The following is a 12,941-nucleotide window of genomic DNA, read 5'->3' as shown; positions in this document are numbered from 1 at the left end:
CTAGGATGGAAAATTAGCCTCCGGTGTAGAGCCTGATAAAAGGTAACAATAAAACTATTACAAAAATACAGCTGTGCATCACTGTGAGAAAACACAATTCATTTAATTCCAAACTTATGAAACCGGTAAATTGGAAGTAATTATTCCCTTTACAGCCATTTCCTAGTTTCATAAAAGAATCCACCAAAGACTTCACTTTTAAAAGTCAAGTCTTCACAGTCATAATACAGTTCAGTTTATCTCTCTCCACCATCTCGGTCCTCCCCAAAAAGATTTCTATTGTTATGAATATGTCTGTTACAAAAATTGACTATTTTTCATAATCCAAGCACTCAGAAATGTTGGCAATAGGGTTCCAAACTGCCTGCGCTTTGCCCTGCGAATTACAGGAGGAAAGCACCAATGGTGTTCTGTCGCCTGCTGCCCTCATGGCCACTGGCCTCTCTGCTCAGCCCCCTGGCTCTCCTCATGCAGATCAGGAGGGACCTCAGTGGCAGGAGCTGCCTCATGTTACAGATAAGGAAACCAAGGCCCAGAGGTTGGGTAGCTTGCCCAGGAGTCTGCAGTGAGCCATTGATAATGCAGAGGCTCTTGGCTCCCCAACCAGTGAGTCTTGCTTTATCCCACCTTCGGGCCCCCTCCCATCCCACCCACAGGGAATTCAAAGACGTGAGACCAACTGTTAGCAAATGTCACTCCCTAACCTAAGTGGTCTTCCGTATGTGTTATTATTATAAGGCGTCTGAATAAAAAAAAAAGGGGGGGGGTGTTGGGGAGCCACTGGCTAATCACAGGCTGTGAATGACTAGGGAAGATAAGACTAATTATTAATTGAACTAAAAACCCTTTTCTATTCCAGTCTTCTAGAAACTAGACTTTGATCAAGGGCAATCATTTAAAAGGGCAAGTCAGAAGAATTGTCAGCCCTCACCAGTAGGGCCTACTATATATCTTGTATCGTATGGAGGTTTTGCTAAGAAGTGCCATTCATCTTCAGAAATTCATGGCATACCACTTGATCCAAAGAAGTAAAACACCTTGAATTATTCCTTATCCTTGGGCAAGATGCCAGGAGGAAGACAGTGTTTGCTTGGTTAACATTTAACTGTCTCTCTCCCTAAGAGTGATTTTTAATAAAAAGTTTGCTGTGCTGTATGTTCTGTAACCCGGAGATAAATTAAAAAGATACCTGATTTACCAGGAAATATACTGCAAGGTGCAAAACCAATGCACCAACATAATTTCATGCTCCCTTTGCCACCAGCTGATTATCGAAAATTAAATTTTGTTTTAATCAACCCAAGCTATTGGAGTGTATGCCAAATGCTCCAAAAATGTATTCTTGCAATTTGTGGATCTTGTGACTTTTGTGAAGATGCTCTTTGCAGTTCTTACCAACTTTACTCATTTAGGTTTTCGAGTGCATTTCAAGTGCATTTAATTTTTGAAAATGCTCGGCTGCAGACTGCTCGTTCACACCAGGAGAGTTTCCAAGTTAATTCAGCTCACTCTTCCTTGAAAGCTTCATCAGTATTGAAAATGATTAAGTTCAGGAAAGGATACTTTGATATTAAAGTAAATGCCTAGAAATAGGATGGAACAGATTTTTTAAAGGCATAGGAAGATAGCTTTTCTTCATAGCTGCTGTTTCTCCAACAATGAGAAGGGACAGCCACAAATGGATATGACAGTGAAGATGCCTTTTCAAGAGCTGTTATCGTTATTATTATTATGCTTTCCCAAGCAAAGGCAGTGGGAGGTGCAAGCCTGGCTTACGATGAGATGGTTCAAAGCTGAAGGAAATGAGCAATCAGTTTGTGAAGAGATAGAAGATGGGTGAGAAGAGGGCCAAAGTTGCCGCCTGCTTGCACAAAGGAGCGGTATCAGGAGCTGGGAAGAAGGAGGTTCATAAAGGTTAAAGCCTTATGCTTGCCTCGGTTTGTGCAAATGTCCTGTCCCTCCTCAGAAGACACCAAGCACTGGCTTCCAAGTTCACGCTCATGAGAAAACCACATCTATTAGGAGAGATACTGCCTAGTTAGTTACATTGGGCAAAAATTAAAGTAACACAAAAGCCTTCTGCAAATGTTAAAATATTTTAAAAGGGTACATGCTAAAGACATAAAGGCAGAGTTTTCAATGAGGCAATGACAAGCTAGATCCTCAAAAAGGAGAAATTGTGGAGTAAAGGAAGGAAACATCCAATAATGCATCCAGTTTTATTTACCAGATAATTATAGCACAGATCTTGCACTTTAAACTAGTTTTGAGGGGTGCCTGGGTGGCTCAGTTGGTTAAGCATCTGCCTTCGGCTCAGGTCATGATCCCAAAGTGCTGGGATCGAGCCCCAAGTTGGGTTCTCTGTTCATCAGGGAATCTGCTTCTCCCTCTCCCTCTGCTTCTCTCCTCACTCCTGCTCTCTCTTTCTCTCTCTCTCTCACACTCTCTCTCTCTCAAATAATCTTTAAAAAAATTTTTTTAATTGAAAAAATAAACTGGTTTTGAGAGCTGTCTTATCCATGCCACCAGCTCCAGTGTTGAGCTATTTTTCCCCCCAAGGATAGTAGGAGAGTGGCTTTAATTATTACACTGAAGTTTAAATATTTATATGTTTAGTAGCTCAGCTTTGAGATGTTCAACCTAATGACACATTATTTTGAATACACATTATTCGTCTGAGAGAAGGGTGTCTCTGAGGAATTTCCTAATGTGTCAATCTAGAATTGATGTGAAAGAACATTTTATGACTTAATCAAAACACGTTTGAGTCCGTCTTAAAGCTATCCATCAGTACTTTTCTCGCACATCTAAGGGAAAGTCTAATTCTTGGCTTACTGCCTAAAAAGACGAGGTTTTCTTGGCAGCTGGCTGAAAAGTTTAGGCATTGTTTAGGGTGCCGGTGGATTCCCTGGTCCTGGTTACTACACTTTTGTCAATTCTAAACACGTTCCCTTCTTCTTTGTGAGCATGTCACCATTTAAATAAGTTATCTGCTTTGAGGAGTATAGATCAGGAGTGCACACACTCAAATGCCTCTCAGGCAGGCCAGCCTCTGACTTTGGTGGGGACCTGTGGGCCTCCCCCTGCTCCATCAGGCCCCATGAGGATGCTCATTGCATGTGGACACCCCAGTCTGGGCCAGCATACCCCATTGCCTCAGCCACGCTTTGAGACAAGACATCTCCAGTGCTATCATGCCTCTGGGGTACAGCCCTGAGAAGAGGCCCGGGAATACCCTGGAAGCAGGCAAGCGCTGTTTGTTACAGAACCCTGGAGTCCTGGTAGCCAGCGTCTGATCTGGAAAAGAAACAAGGGCTCTGGTTGAACAAGTCCCTTTGGCCCTGCCATCTTCCTCGCTCTACGGGTAACTGAGTAAGTCAGGAATTCGCAGGAGACACCGGGAGTTGGTTGGCACTGTGGTGACTTGCTGTCACAAACCCAGTAAAAGGAGCAGCCACTGTCCAGCTCAAGCTGATAACTGCCAAGAGAAACTAGAAATCCATATTTCTGTAAAATCTCCCTTTTTAAAAACATAGACAATCAATTTTAACAATTATTAAACAAAATATAGGCCAGCACTGGACACAAATAATGGATCGGTCTGTGGGCCAGGAACAGCCCCTGGCCAGTAGTTGACTGTTCTCATGGAAACCATCTCACCTGGACAGCATTGCCAACAACGCCTGCCTTCCCAAACAGAGAGCTCTTCCAGTCAGCTCAGTGATGATTTCTAGTGTGAGTGGCGAGGACAAAACAGAAGCTCAACCTAAAAATTAATTATTTGTCTTGAGTAGATACTAATGGCCCGAATTCTGTACGCCCATTTGTGTGAGAGCCAAAAGGATGAGTCAGGGATGCTGGAAGTTAGTGGATTAAATGAATAAATAAATAAATAAAGTGAATCTTCTAAAACAACACCGTCCATGCCGTACCCCAGCAAGGGTCGTTGGCAAGAAGACAATCTCATTGGGATCTAGACCCCTCTGAGTAGAAAAATGATGTGGAATCAATTCTATCCCTCAAAATCTACCATTGGAAATCTTCTTAACTCCCTGGTTTTGAATGTGCTCATGTTGTTAAAGATGAAGACCTTTGTTCTAGGGGTTGAAAGAGAAGTCCAAAAGCACTAGAACGGTATTTCTGTTAATGTTTTGGACTCTTTCCCTTCTCTAGGGACCATTCACGTTGATTAATCGATGACGTGCTTTCTCCCTCTGGAACCCGTGGTAGAGCCCCTCCCAGCCACTTACTGCAAAGACAGATCATTTTCCTTTGTTGCTGCTCTACTGACAGGCGCAGCCCTCAACCCCTAAACTATGACAGCCAGAAAATGAGATCTCTCTTGTCACTGCCTATGACATTTAGTTACTGATTTGGTCCAATAACTCGGGGAAATTTTCAATTTAATGTTGCAGCCTAATAATTGTTTGTTTTTCTTCCTCCTGACTATCTCTAATCACTTTATTTCCAACTCGCACAAGGACTGATAAAGGACATGTGCTTCAGCAAGACAATAACAGCTTGTCTTTGGATGGTATTTTCTCATGGGGAGGGTACATTTTACAGACAGTTCTAAATTCTGATAGGAAAGAGGGAAAGGCTTTGACATTGGCACTTTGTTCTTTTCTCACCTCGGTACATTTCTTACAGATGAAAAGCATCCATTTGTTTTCTTTAATTAAAGCCTGATTAATTAAATCTTACAGAAAAATTCAAATTTATCAATGATAATAAGCAGCAGCCTGGGTCTTATTCTGCTAGTATAAATAAGAAATGAATACATTTTTGTAAGACTATTTTTTAATCTGAGTATGTGAATAAATGTAGCTCCTTTTTCTTTACATATCAGTAGAACAAAAACTCTCTTGTAGTCTGTGTTCTTTCTCCCCAATTTTTGAAATGATTTTTGATTTTTGAAATGAAGTGATTTTTCATTTCAGAATGGAATTGCGGCTTATCAAGTTAAAAGCCTTCACTGGAACTTTTGCTAATTATTTTTAACTTGCCATATGAGACACCTACCAGAGCTCTAAATAAGAGACCACATCTAGAGACCCAAAAAGGAATCATTAATTGTGGTTTCTTTCCTTCTTACTATTTCTCTGTTCCATAAACATCTTTTGAGCACACTAATCAAATTGTAAGATGGAGATGAAACAGTCCTATTTCTAATTACAGTATTCTAGGTGCCCGCTTCTGTTCTTTTAATCAGAATACCAAAACCTAGGTATTAAATTAAATTGACAAAATTCTTTCTCAATGACAGATGAACTTTCATTTTTAAAAAGCAGCTTCTCTTGGCTGCCAGCGTTCTATCATTTCTCCCTGTAAATAAGCTTGTTTTCTCATGGAAGTATTGGTTTGGTTTATGTGGCTGATAATAGAGTATATTTTGTAATAATGCAGAATATAAATGAGCAAAACCACCCACACCTCACTGAGAAATTCAAAACTCGTCATCCCTTGGCCTGATATCATTGTTAGATTTAATCCTAGAGTGAGTGAATAAAAGAAGGATCCTTTAAGAAAGAAGTTTCCCACCTACTCGGAGTAAATTAACACTTCTAGGCTAACAGAATATCACAGAATTAAATAAAACCATGGCTTTTTAGTAAAATTATGATAGGTCCCTTTACATGGACATCCTGGGCTATTAGCCCCACTTACCATACCCCTCCAGCAGCATTGCTCAGCGGTGGCCTAGAAACCTCACTGGGTTTCTCTCTCCTGTGCCTAGTCTTCCTAAATCTACTAAAAACACTTTCCACAGGTGGGCCCTGAAGATGCACAGTTTTTACAAGTTCTTTAAGTAATTCTTGTGCACGGTGCAGTTTAAGATACTATCCACTTGTTTTGTAATCTTTGATCAGTTGTTATTACACAACTAAGAAGCTCAATATCTGGGGGCTCCTGGGTGGCTCAGTTGGTTCAGCATCTGACTCTTGGTTTTGATTCAGGTCATGATTTCAGGGTCAGGTTGTGAGATTGAGCCCCGTGTGGGGCTCCCTTGCCCAGTGGGGAGTCTGTTTCCCCCCCTCTGCCCCTCCCCCACCTCTCTCTCAAATGAATAAATAAGTCTTAAAAAAAAAAAAAAAAAGCTCAATATCTAAAACCAGGCATTGTCCTGGGTGGGGCTGGGGGGGTGGGGTGTTGCGAATTTAACAAGAGGAAGATATAAACTCCTAGCAGCACAGAGGAAGCTGATGAGGGGTTAGCTATGTTTGCTGTGAAGAATGGAACGGGGCTTAGACCTGGGTGCTCCATAGCCAGGTTTGTAGCCCTTCAAACGCTCTGCACCTGTGGGGACTAGAAGCCAGTCAACCAGTCTTGTAACGAAGCCAATGTCTAGAACTGCACCTAGTACACAGAGGCCCTCATCAAGACCCTTGTTAAATAACTGAGTGCCTGGGTACGCTATGTGTTGCAGGGGAGCCCTGCCCAGAGAACGGGAGGAGTCCAGGCTCCGTGTCAACCCACCACAGCTCTCCACGCAGTGACTACGCCACCTACACCAACAGCAACCACGCTGCCCCCAGTAGCAATGCCTCTCCACCTGAAGGCTTCGCCTCCCACAGCCTGCAGACCAGCGATGTGGTCATTCACCGCAAAGAGAACGAAGGCTTCGGCTTTGTCATCATCAGCTCCCTGAACAGACCTGAGTCCGGATCCACTATCAGTAAGTGATGGCTTCACATACCTTTGAATAAGAGGTCTTGTGCTCATTTGTTCTGGTGGTGGGGATACTGGACGTGCAGATCAGAGGACTCTTGTGGGCATCTTGGGGAGCCAGAAACTCGTAGGCTATGGGCGACAAATAAGACATCCTTAACATATGATTAGCCACACATTGCTGAACCTTTGGCTCAGGAAGAATGCAAGATCACATCTAATGTCCCCCTGACCCCGCAAGCCCCATAAAAGCTCTTTGTTCATATCAAAGTGGGAAGAAAATAAAACTGAGTATTGTGAGAGTGTTGGTGTGAGGGGAGGGGAGCTCCTTCCTGTTCGATAGGAAGGAAGTTCAGATACACGAAGGATCTGAGGGGAAAGCGGTTCAGGAAGGAGCTCAGCATTCAGGAACTCTATAGAAGCCCAGTGTGGCTATGATAGAATGGACATGACAACGCGGCATGAGACTAGAACAGTGGACTAGGCAGGAGCCATGCTGCACAGGGCTTCCCACGCCCATGGGAAGAGGTCTGGACGGTAGTCTTAAGTCCATGGAACCATGGAGGGGCTTAGGCAATGGACAGAAATCCAACTTACATTTTTTAAGTCTGCTCATTTGCAAAATGGAATCAGGGAAGAGAGCAAGAGTGGAAGCATGAGACAGAATCAGGAGGTCATGTAAACAGCCCTGTGGGTGCAGAGATCCTGGAACCTTCTTCCAGGGTGGCTGCAATGGATGGGGCGGGGGGTGGTGGTGTATATGACTTCACCCAGGGCTCCTCCAAATCTGTGAGTCTGTACAAGTAACAGCCAGAGGTTGTATTTCTCTTGCAGTCTCTCAGTCTTCCTTGGTGGTTTTCCTTTCAGCAACACTGTTCCAGAAGTTACTCGGCTGCCAGCAGGTGGTAGGACAGAAAAGGCAATAGGAAAACTTTCTCGTTTTTCATGTTGAAGTGATTTAGCCCAAAATATTATGGGTAGAAACACCAAAATAGAGAGCATCGAGACAAAAAATAATTAAGCCATGTTGTGGTCCTAAAATTGTTATAAATTGTGGTTGTTTCTAGCACGTGGGGTGGGGGGAGGGTTGTCAAACAATACTCAAGAAACCAAATCATTGAGAATGAGTAAGAACTTTCTATGAGACAGTTAATGTTCTCAGAACACCACCAGGACTGAATGGAAAGAATGACCCTGTTTCTCTTTACCTTTGACAAACTCAAGAATGAAAACTGTAGAAGTGTTGAACTGTAGCGAAGATGTGCAGAAACGAAAGTACATACATCTGAAAGTACAATTTCATTTCTCTTTTCCTGCATGATAAGATGAAGAAATAAATCCAATCTTTAAGCATAGAGTAAAAGCAGTATTCTGTCAGTACGATAGATGCACCAAAATTAAAAGGACATAAGACTAAAGATTTTCACGAATTATATAAACAGCGTTCCAATAATTTATACTTGGGGAAAATGTTCACAGAAAGCTTTTGTAGCTATTCCACTCAGGCAAATTGTGTATAGGGGCAGGATACCTAAAGGACCAGAATAAAAATAAAAAGTAGCCCACCATAAGGAAAGCGTTCAGCATGTATTTAAGGTCTGATTTCTTTGAAGCGTGATGGCATTATTACTAAATGCATAGAGAATCGTGTGTGTGTGTGCATGTGTGTGCACACACATGCACTTATCACATAGAGAAGCCACAGATGCTTTTTCTATTGCAAATAAAATCCATGCCTAAGTAGATCTGGAAAACGACAGGTGCATATGCTTACAATTAATGTGAATTTTTCTTCCTACCAAGTGACATTAGACTGACCTCAAAAGAATACTTCTAGCCATTTTCAAAATGGTATTATTTTGCATCACCCTGGAGAGTGGAAATATATTTATGAGGCTTCCTGGCTTCTTTTTCCATATATTTATTTCTTTTCAATTTAAGGAGCTCGAAATGCAGGTTGCCCCCATGTTCTGTGGGAAGAACAGTTATTATACTGGTGGCCTGTAGCGTTTACAATATATAATTTGCAGCATGCACCTAAAAGCTTTCTGGGCTTGACGCTGTTTCATACTTAACTTCGGTTACAATTCTGAGCTCTAATTTTGAAGAGAAAGGCTAAGTACCTCAAGACTGGTAAAGAGCCATCCTCATGTCACATGTCCATCATCAGAATATCAAGGGTCCTTGATTCTGAGACTGGAGAGCATGGTATTGTCAGGTCCTCAGGAGTCACAATCATTCCTGGGGCTTGGGTCATTTTTCTCTTCATGTCTTACCTGAGCCCAAGGGCCACGAGTGTGATTGTGGTTTTTCTCATGGCTACTGAGCCTTTTTGTTGGTGGACAGAGCGTAACACATGTTATGCCTTTGAGAGGCAAACCGACTAAAATCATCCTGCCTGGCTTCATCATCTCCTACCTGTGTGACCTTGAGGAACTTACGTGACCTCTTTGGGCCTCAGTTTCCTTGGCTGTAAAGACAAGATAATGTTAGGAACTATGTCGAGGGGTTGCTCTGAGGATTAAATGAATGAGTACATGGATGTGCTCAGAAAAACTCTGGCTCAGAGGAAGCACTAAGTATGTCACTGTTGCTGTCCAGACCACCATTATCTTTCCATTTCAGCAGCTGCCGCTTCTTGGATAGTGCAGCGCTCACACGGGCTGTCTCTTCCTTCAGGCATGAGTCGGAGCCCCCACTCTCCCAGAGTAGCAGATGAAGGGCCAGCTCCGCATCCCATGTGCTGACCTTCTCGGAGCACAGTCTGCCCCACCTGCTGCGCCCCCGCCCGGGGCCTGGGGCAATGGTGAGGGATTAGAGCAGCGGCAGAAACACCAGTCCAGCTAAGTGTGCCTTTCTTTGCTGAGGCTTCAGGCTCAGAAGTGTCCCCAGAATTCACTAGCCAATAAACTAGAAAAGTCACCGGAAACATCAACAATGAGGCCCGAAGCTGTGCCTTTTAGAATCTCCTACAAATAATATGTCTCTATTGACTATATTAGAGAAGCTAGGAGAGATGGAAAACCCAGATACAAATTTCGCCACCCTGAAGGTGAAAAAAAAAAAAAAGAGTTACTTTCCATGGCTTCCTCAGTCCAGGAGAAAACTTTGCCAGGGATGCCAGATGTTCAGCCAGTTGAGAACTTGGGAGGTGGGGGTTCCTGGCTTATTTATTACCTGGCATTTAGTCTGGCTCGTTACCAAGCCTCGCATCTTTTTTTCAAAATATTATTTCCCCCAAAATTAAGAAATTTCCTTTATATTCATTAATGTAATTAAGGAACACACACTTCCTTCCAAAGCCAGTGACCAGGAGGCCAAATAATCCTTGGTAGCAGACAGAACTTAGAAGCCTCTGTTTGAGGTGCAAGAATATTCTTTCTAATTTAAAGCAGGAATAAGCAAGTTTCCTGAGCATTTTTATCCCATTGTCCAAAATATTAAGTATTTTTTTTCAGACCTTAAAATTGGATCCAAGGTGGGGCGCCTGGGTGGCTCACTCAGTTAAGCGTCCAACTCTTTGATTTCAGCTCAGGTCATGATCTCGGGTCCTGGGATGGAGCCCCACGTCAGGCTCTGCGCTCAGCATGAAGTCTGCTTGTTCTTCCTCTGCTCTCCTCGCCCCACTCTCTTTCTCTGTCTCTCTCTCAAATAAATAAATAATATCTTTAAAAAAAAATTAGATCCAAGGGAAAACAAAGTGGTTTACAGACCATAGCCTAGGATAAGAGTAATCTGTAACCAGGCAATTGAATTTTAAATTCTCAGAAAAGATTCTAACAAAGGTTTGTGTACAAAGATGTCTGTTGCCATATTATTGGAAACAACCTTAGACGCTTATCAAAAACTGGAAATTTGGTATATTTGGGGTGTTCAAGGCATTTCCTGCCTTTGACTAACTCTCTTGTCACAGAGGTCTGTGTACACAGGGTAGAGAAGACTCGGGTGACTGACTCCGAGGGGAGCAGAAGCTCGCTCTATGAAGATGTCCCTGTGGCCACGGGCCATGGGGTTGACACAGTGGTCTGTCAGCCACCCCAGCTCAAGGCCGAGCCCTGACATCCAGGTTTTATTGCGGAGCTATAACCTGTCCGCAGGTGCTTGCTGCTGCCCCCACTCGCCCCAAACCCACTTTCCCACCATAGGTCCCCAGGAAGGGCTTTGGCACAAATGACGAAATGGAAGTAAGCCTCAGTCTCCTGGTTTTCTGTAATTTGTCAGGAAGGTTGTGTTGGCATTTACGGGGAGATTTGCATGGGCACTTGGACATCAGTGGTAGAGTTGGGTAGCTGGGGAAGAGAATCTGTAAACGGAGATGCAGGCCTGTAACCAGCTGCGAGGGAGGACGTGTTGGGGGCAGCAGCCATAGCAACAATGGCAGCGGTCCCACAGGGGCACCGTCTTTCCCGCCCTTCGGCCTTCATTCCTTTTGTCGTAACAGCCCGGGCTCTGTTTTCTCTGGGGCAGGAATGGGTCTCAGGAGCTACAGAATCAGGGGCTGAGCCTTCTGGAGGAGGGGGACTGTGAAGTGGGCACCAAGTATTGGGGTGCACGAGAAAGGAGGCCAGATGAGCGGATGGAGACTGATGATGGAAGGATTTGGTGATCATTCTGGGGGTTCGGGGGTGCTCTTACCTGTCCCAAAGTGTCAGGTCATAGGCAGGCACTGTTGCAGGCTGTCTAAGTGGCTAGTGAGGGCTGGGGCCCTCAGGGAACCCCCCCCCCCAGCAGGCCAGAGTCCTCATCCTAGGAAGAGGGTGTGCCAGGAACCCCTTCCTACACATCCCCCTGGCCATTGGCCTTACTTTACATCAGTAGGCTCTGCACACCCTTCAAGCCACTCTTGGCTTACAGAGGAGTCAAAATTTAAAAAAAGACGCAAGCGTATCACCTGTCGGCACACTGCTGGCTCAAGAGCCGTCCTTCAGCTGTGTGCTGGTGCTCAACCGCTCTGTTTCCACGGGTGTGCTTTCTCTGACACAGCTTGGAGTAAGAACTTGGTCACAGTAACTTTCCGTCAGGCCCACTGCAATCCAACATTCTAGAATGAGTTAGTTGTCTTCAGTAAAATGCCCTGATGACTTTTCTCAAAGTCTTTGATGATATCCGTGGGCTCTGGAGTTTAAAAGTTATTCTAGAAATTCAAAAGCTTAGCTAGCAGATCTTCTTACGACATTTTAGAGCACAGTTTCCTAGAAAGAGTGAAATAAAAGTCAACAAGCCGTGAGGCAGTTTAGGGTTTTTCCCACCAAAACTCATCCCCTACACCACGCAGCCCCTGAATTGTCATTTGACCTTAGGGAAGGTACAAATGAAAACCGAAAGCCGAGGTTTCTTTAGTCTTGCCCTCATACAAGAAGATTAAGGTCAATGCAAAGTGCATTGGACAACATGCTAGACCTTCACTTCAGCTTATCCACCACCAGCTGTGTCCCTTGAACACGTCAGGGGGCGTCCTGTGTGCTTCCTCATCTAAAATATAAGGAAAGGTGCTCTTCACTGCCACTTCCAGCTCCAAGTTATATGATGCCAGGAATCAGCAGGGAAGTGAGGTAGTAGGTTCATTTTGTCTGTGTGCGCAAAGCCTGGGGTACGTCTGAGGCCTGGATCATATTTTTCATTGGCTCAAGCTATCATTTTAAACCTGTGTAACGTTCATTTTTTATTATGCTTTGAAGGTGGCTCCTCTGTTAAGAAATGAGCTGAAGCAAGCGCTTACAGACACAAAACCAGCTCCCCTTTTGAGGCGATTTAAGGCAGTGTTTCCCTCCCCTTTTCACTTAACACACTTGTAGAATGATAACATTTATGTAACACACTAAGATAAAAGGACTGAGGCTGCTGGAGGCAAAGGAACCCCCCCCAGGGGGCCCTACCGCACACCTCACCCTACCGTCCTCAAGAGGCATTCGCTGTCTTGGCACACCTGTGTCCCGGCACACTCCTTTTATTGCCTTATGGTTACAAAGTCCTTCCCTAAATGAAGTCTCTAAATATCAGTAACCAGTAAGCGCCTCATCTTACATTTTATTGGTTTAGGTTGTGGCAGTGGATTTTCTTCAGACCTCTTCGCTGAGGCTTGTTCATTGATCACCTTAAAAGCACAGGTAATTGGCGCAACTGGTGCTGATGCTGGGACCTTGACCTTCTTGAGATCATTGTAACCTTTTGACCAGTCAATGCTGCAGCCCCAAAAGTCACTGCAGGAAAGTTTCTTAAGTCATACCCATGCAGTTGAATATGGGAATTAGGAAATGAGTCTCATTCTTCTT

At 44.0% G+C, this 12,941-nt stretch overlaps 1 protein-coding gene across 2 annotated transcripts in view; it reads left to right on the top strand.

The window, feature by feature from the left end:
- Positions 1–12,941, top strand: part of MAGI2 (membrane associated guanylate kinase, WW and PDZ domain containing 2) — a 1,245,024-nt gene that overhangs the window by 1,110,703 nt on the left and 121,380 nt on the right. For both annotated transcript variants that reach the window (XM_048212921.2, XM_048212920.2), the window contains one exon: positions 6,428–6,676. In XM_048212921.2, the coding sequence (XP_048068878.1) occupies positions 6,428–6,676 (249 nt within the window). The remainder of the gene's footprint in view (positions 1–6,427; positions 6,677–12,941) is intronic.

This window comes from Ursus arctos, unplaced genomic scaffold (assembly GCF_023065955.2).
Source record: "Ursus arctos isolate Adak ecotype North America unplaced genomic scaffold, UrsArc2.0 scaffold_3, whole genome shotgun sequence".
Classification (NCBI taxonomy): Eukaryota; Metazoa; Chordata; class Mammalia; order Carnivora; family Ursidae; genus Ursus; species Ursus arctos.
Note: the sequence above shows the minus strand (reverse complement) of the source record. Positions and strands in the feature narration are given on the sequence as shown.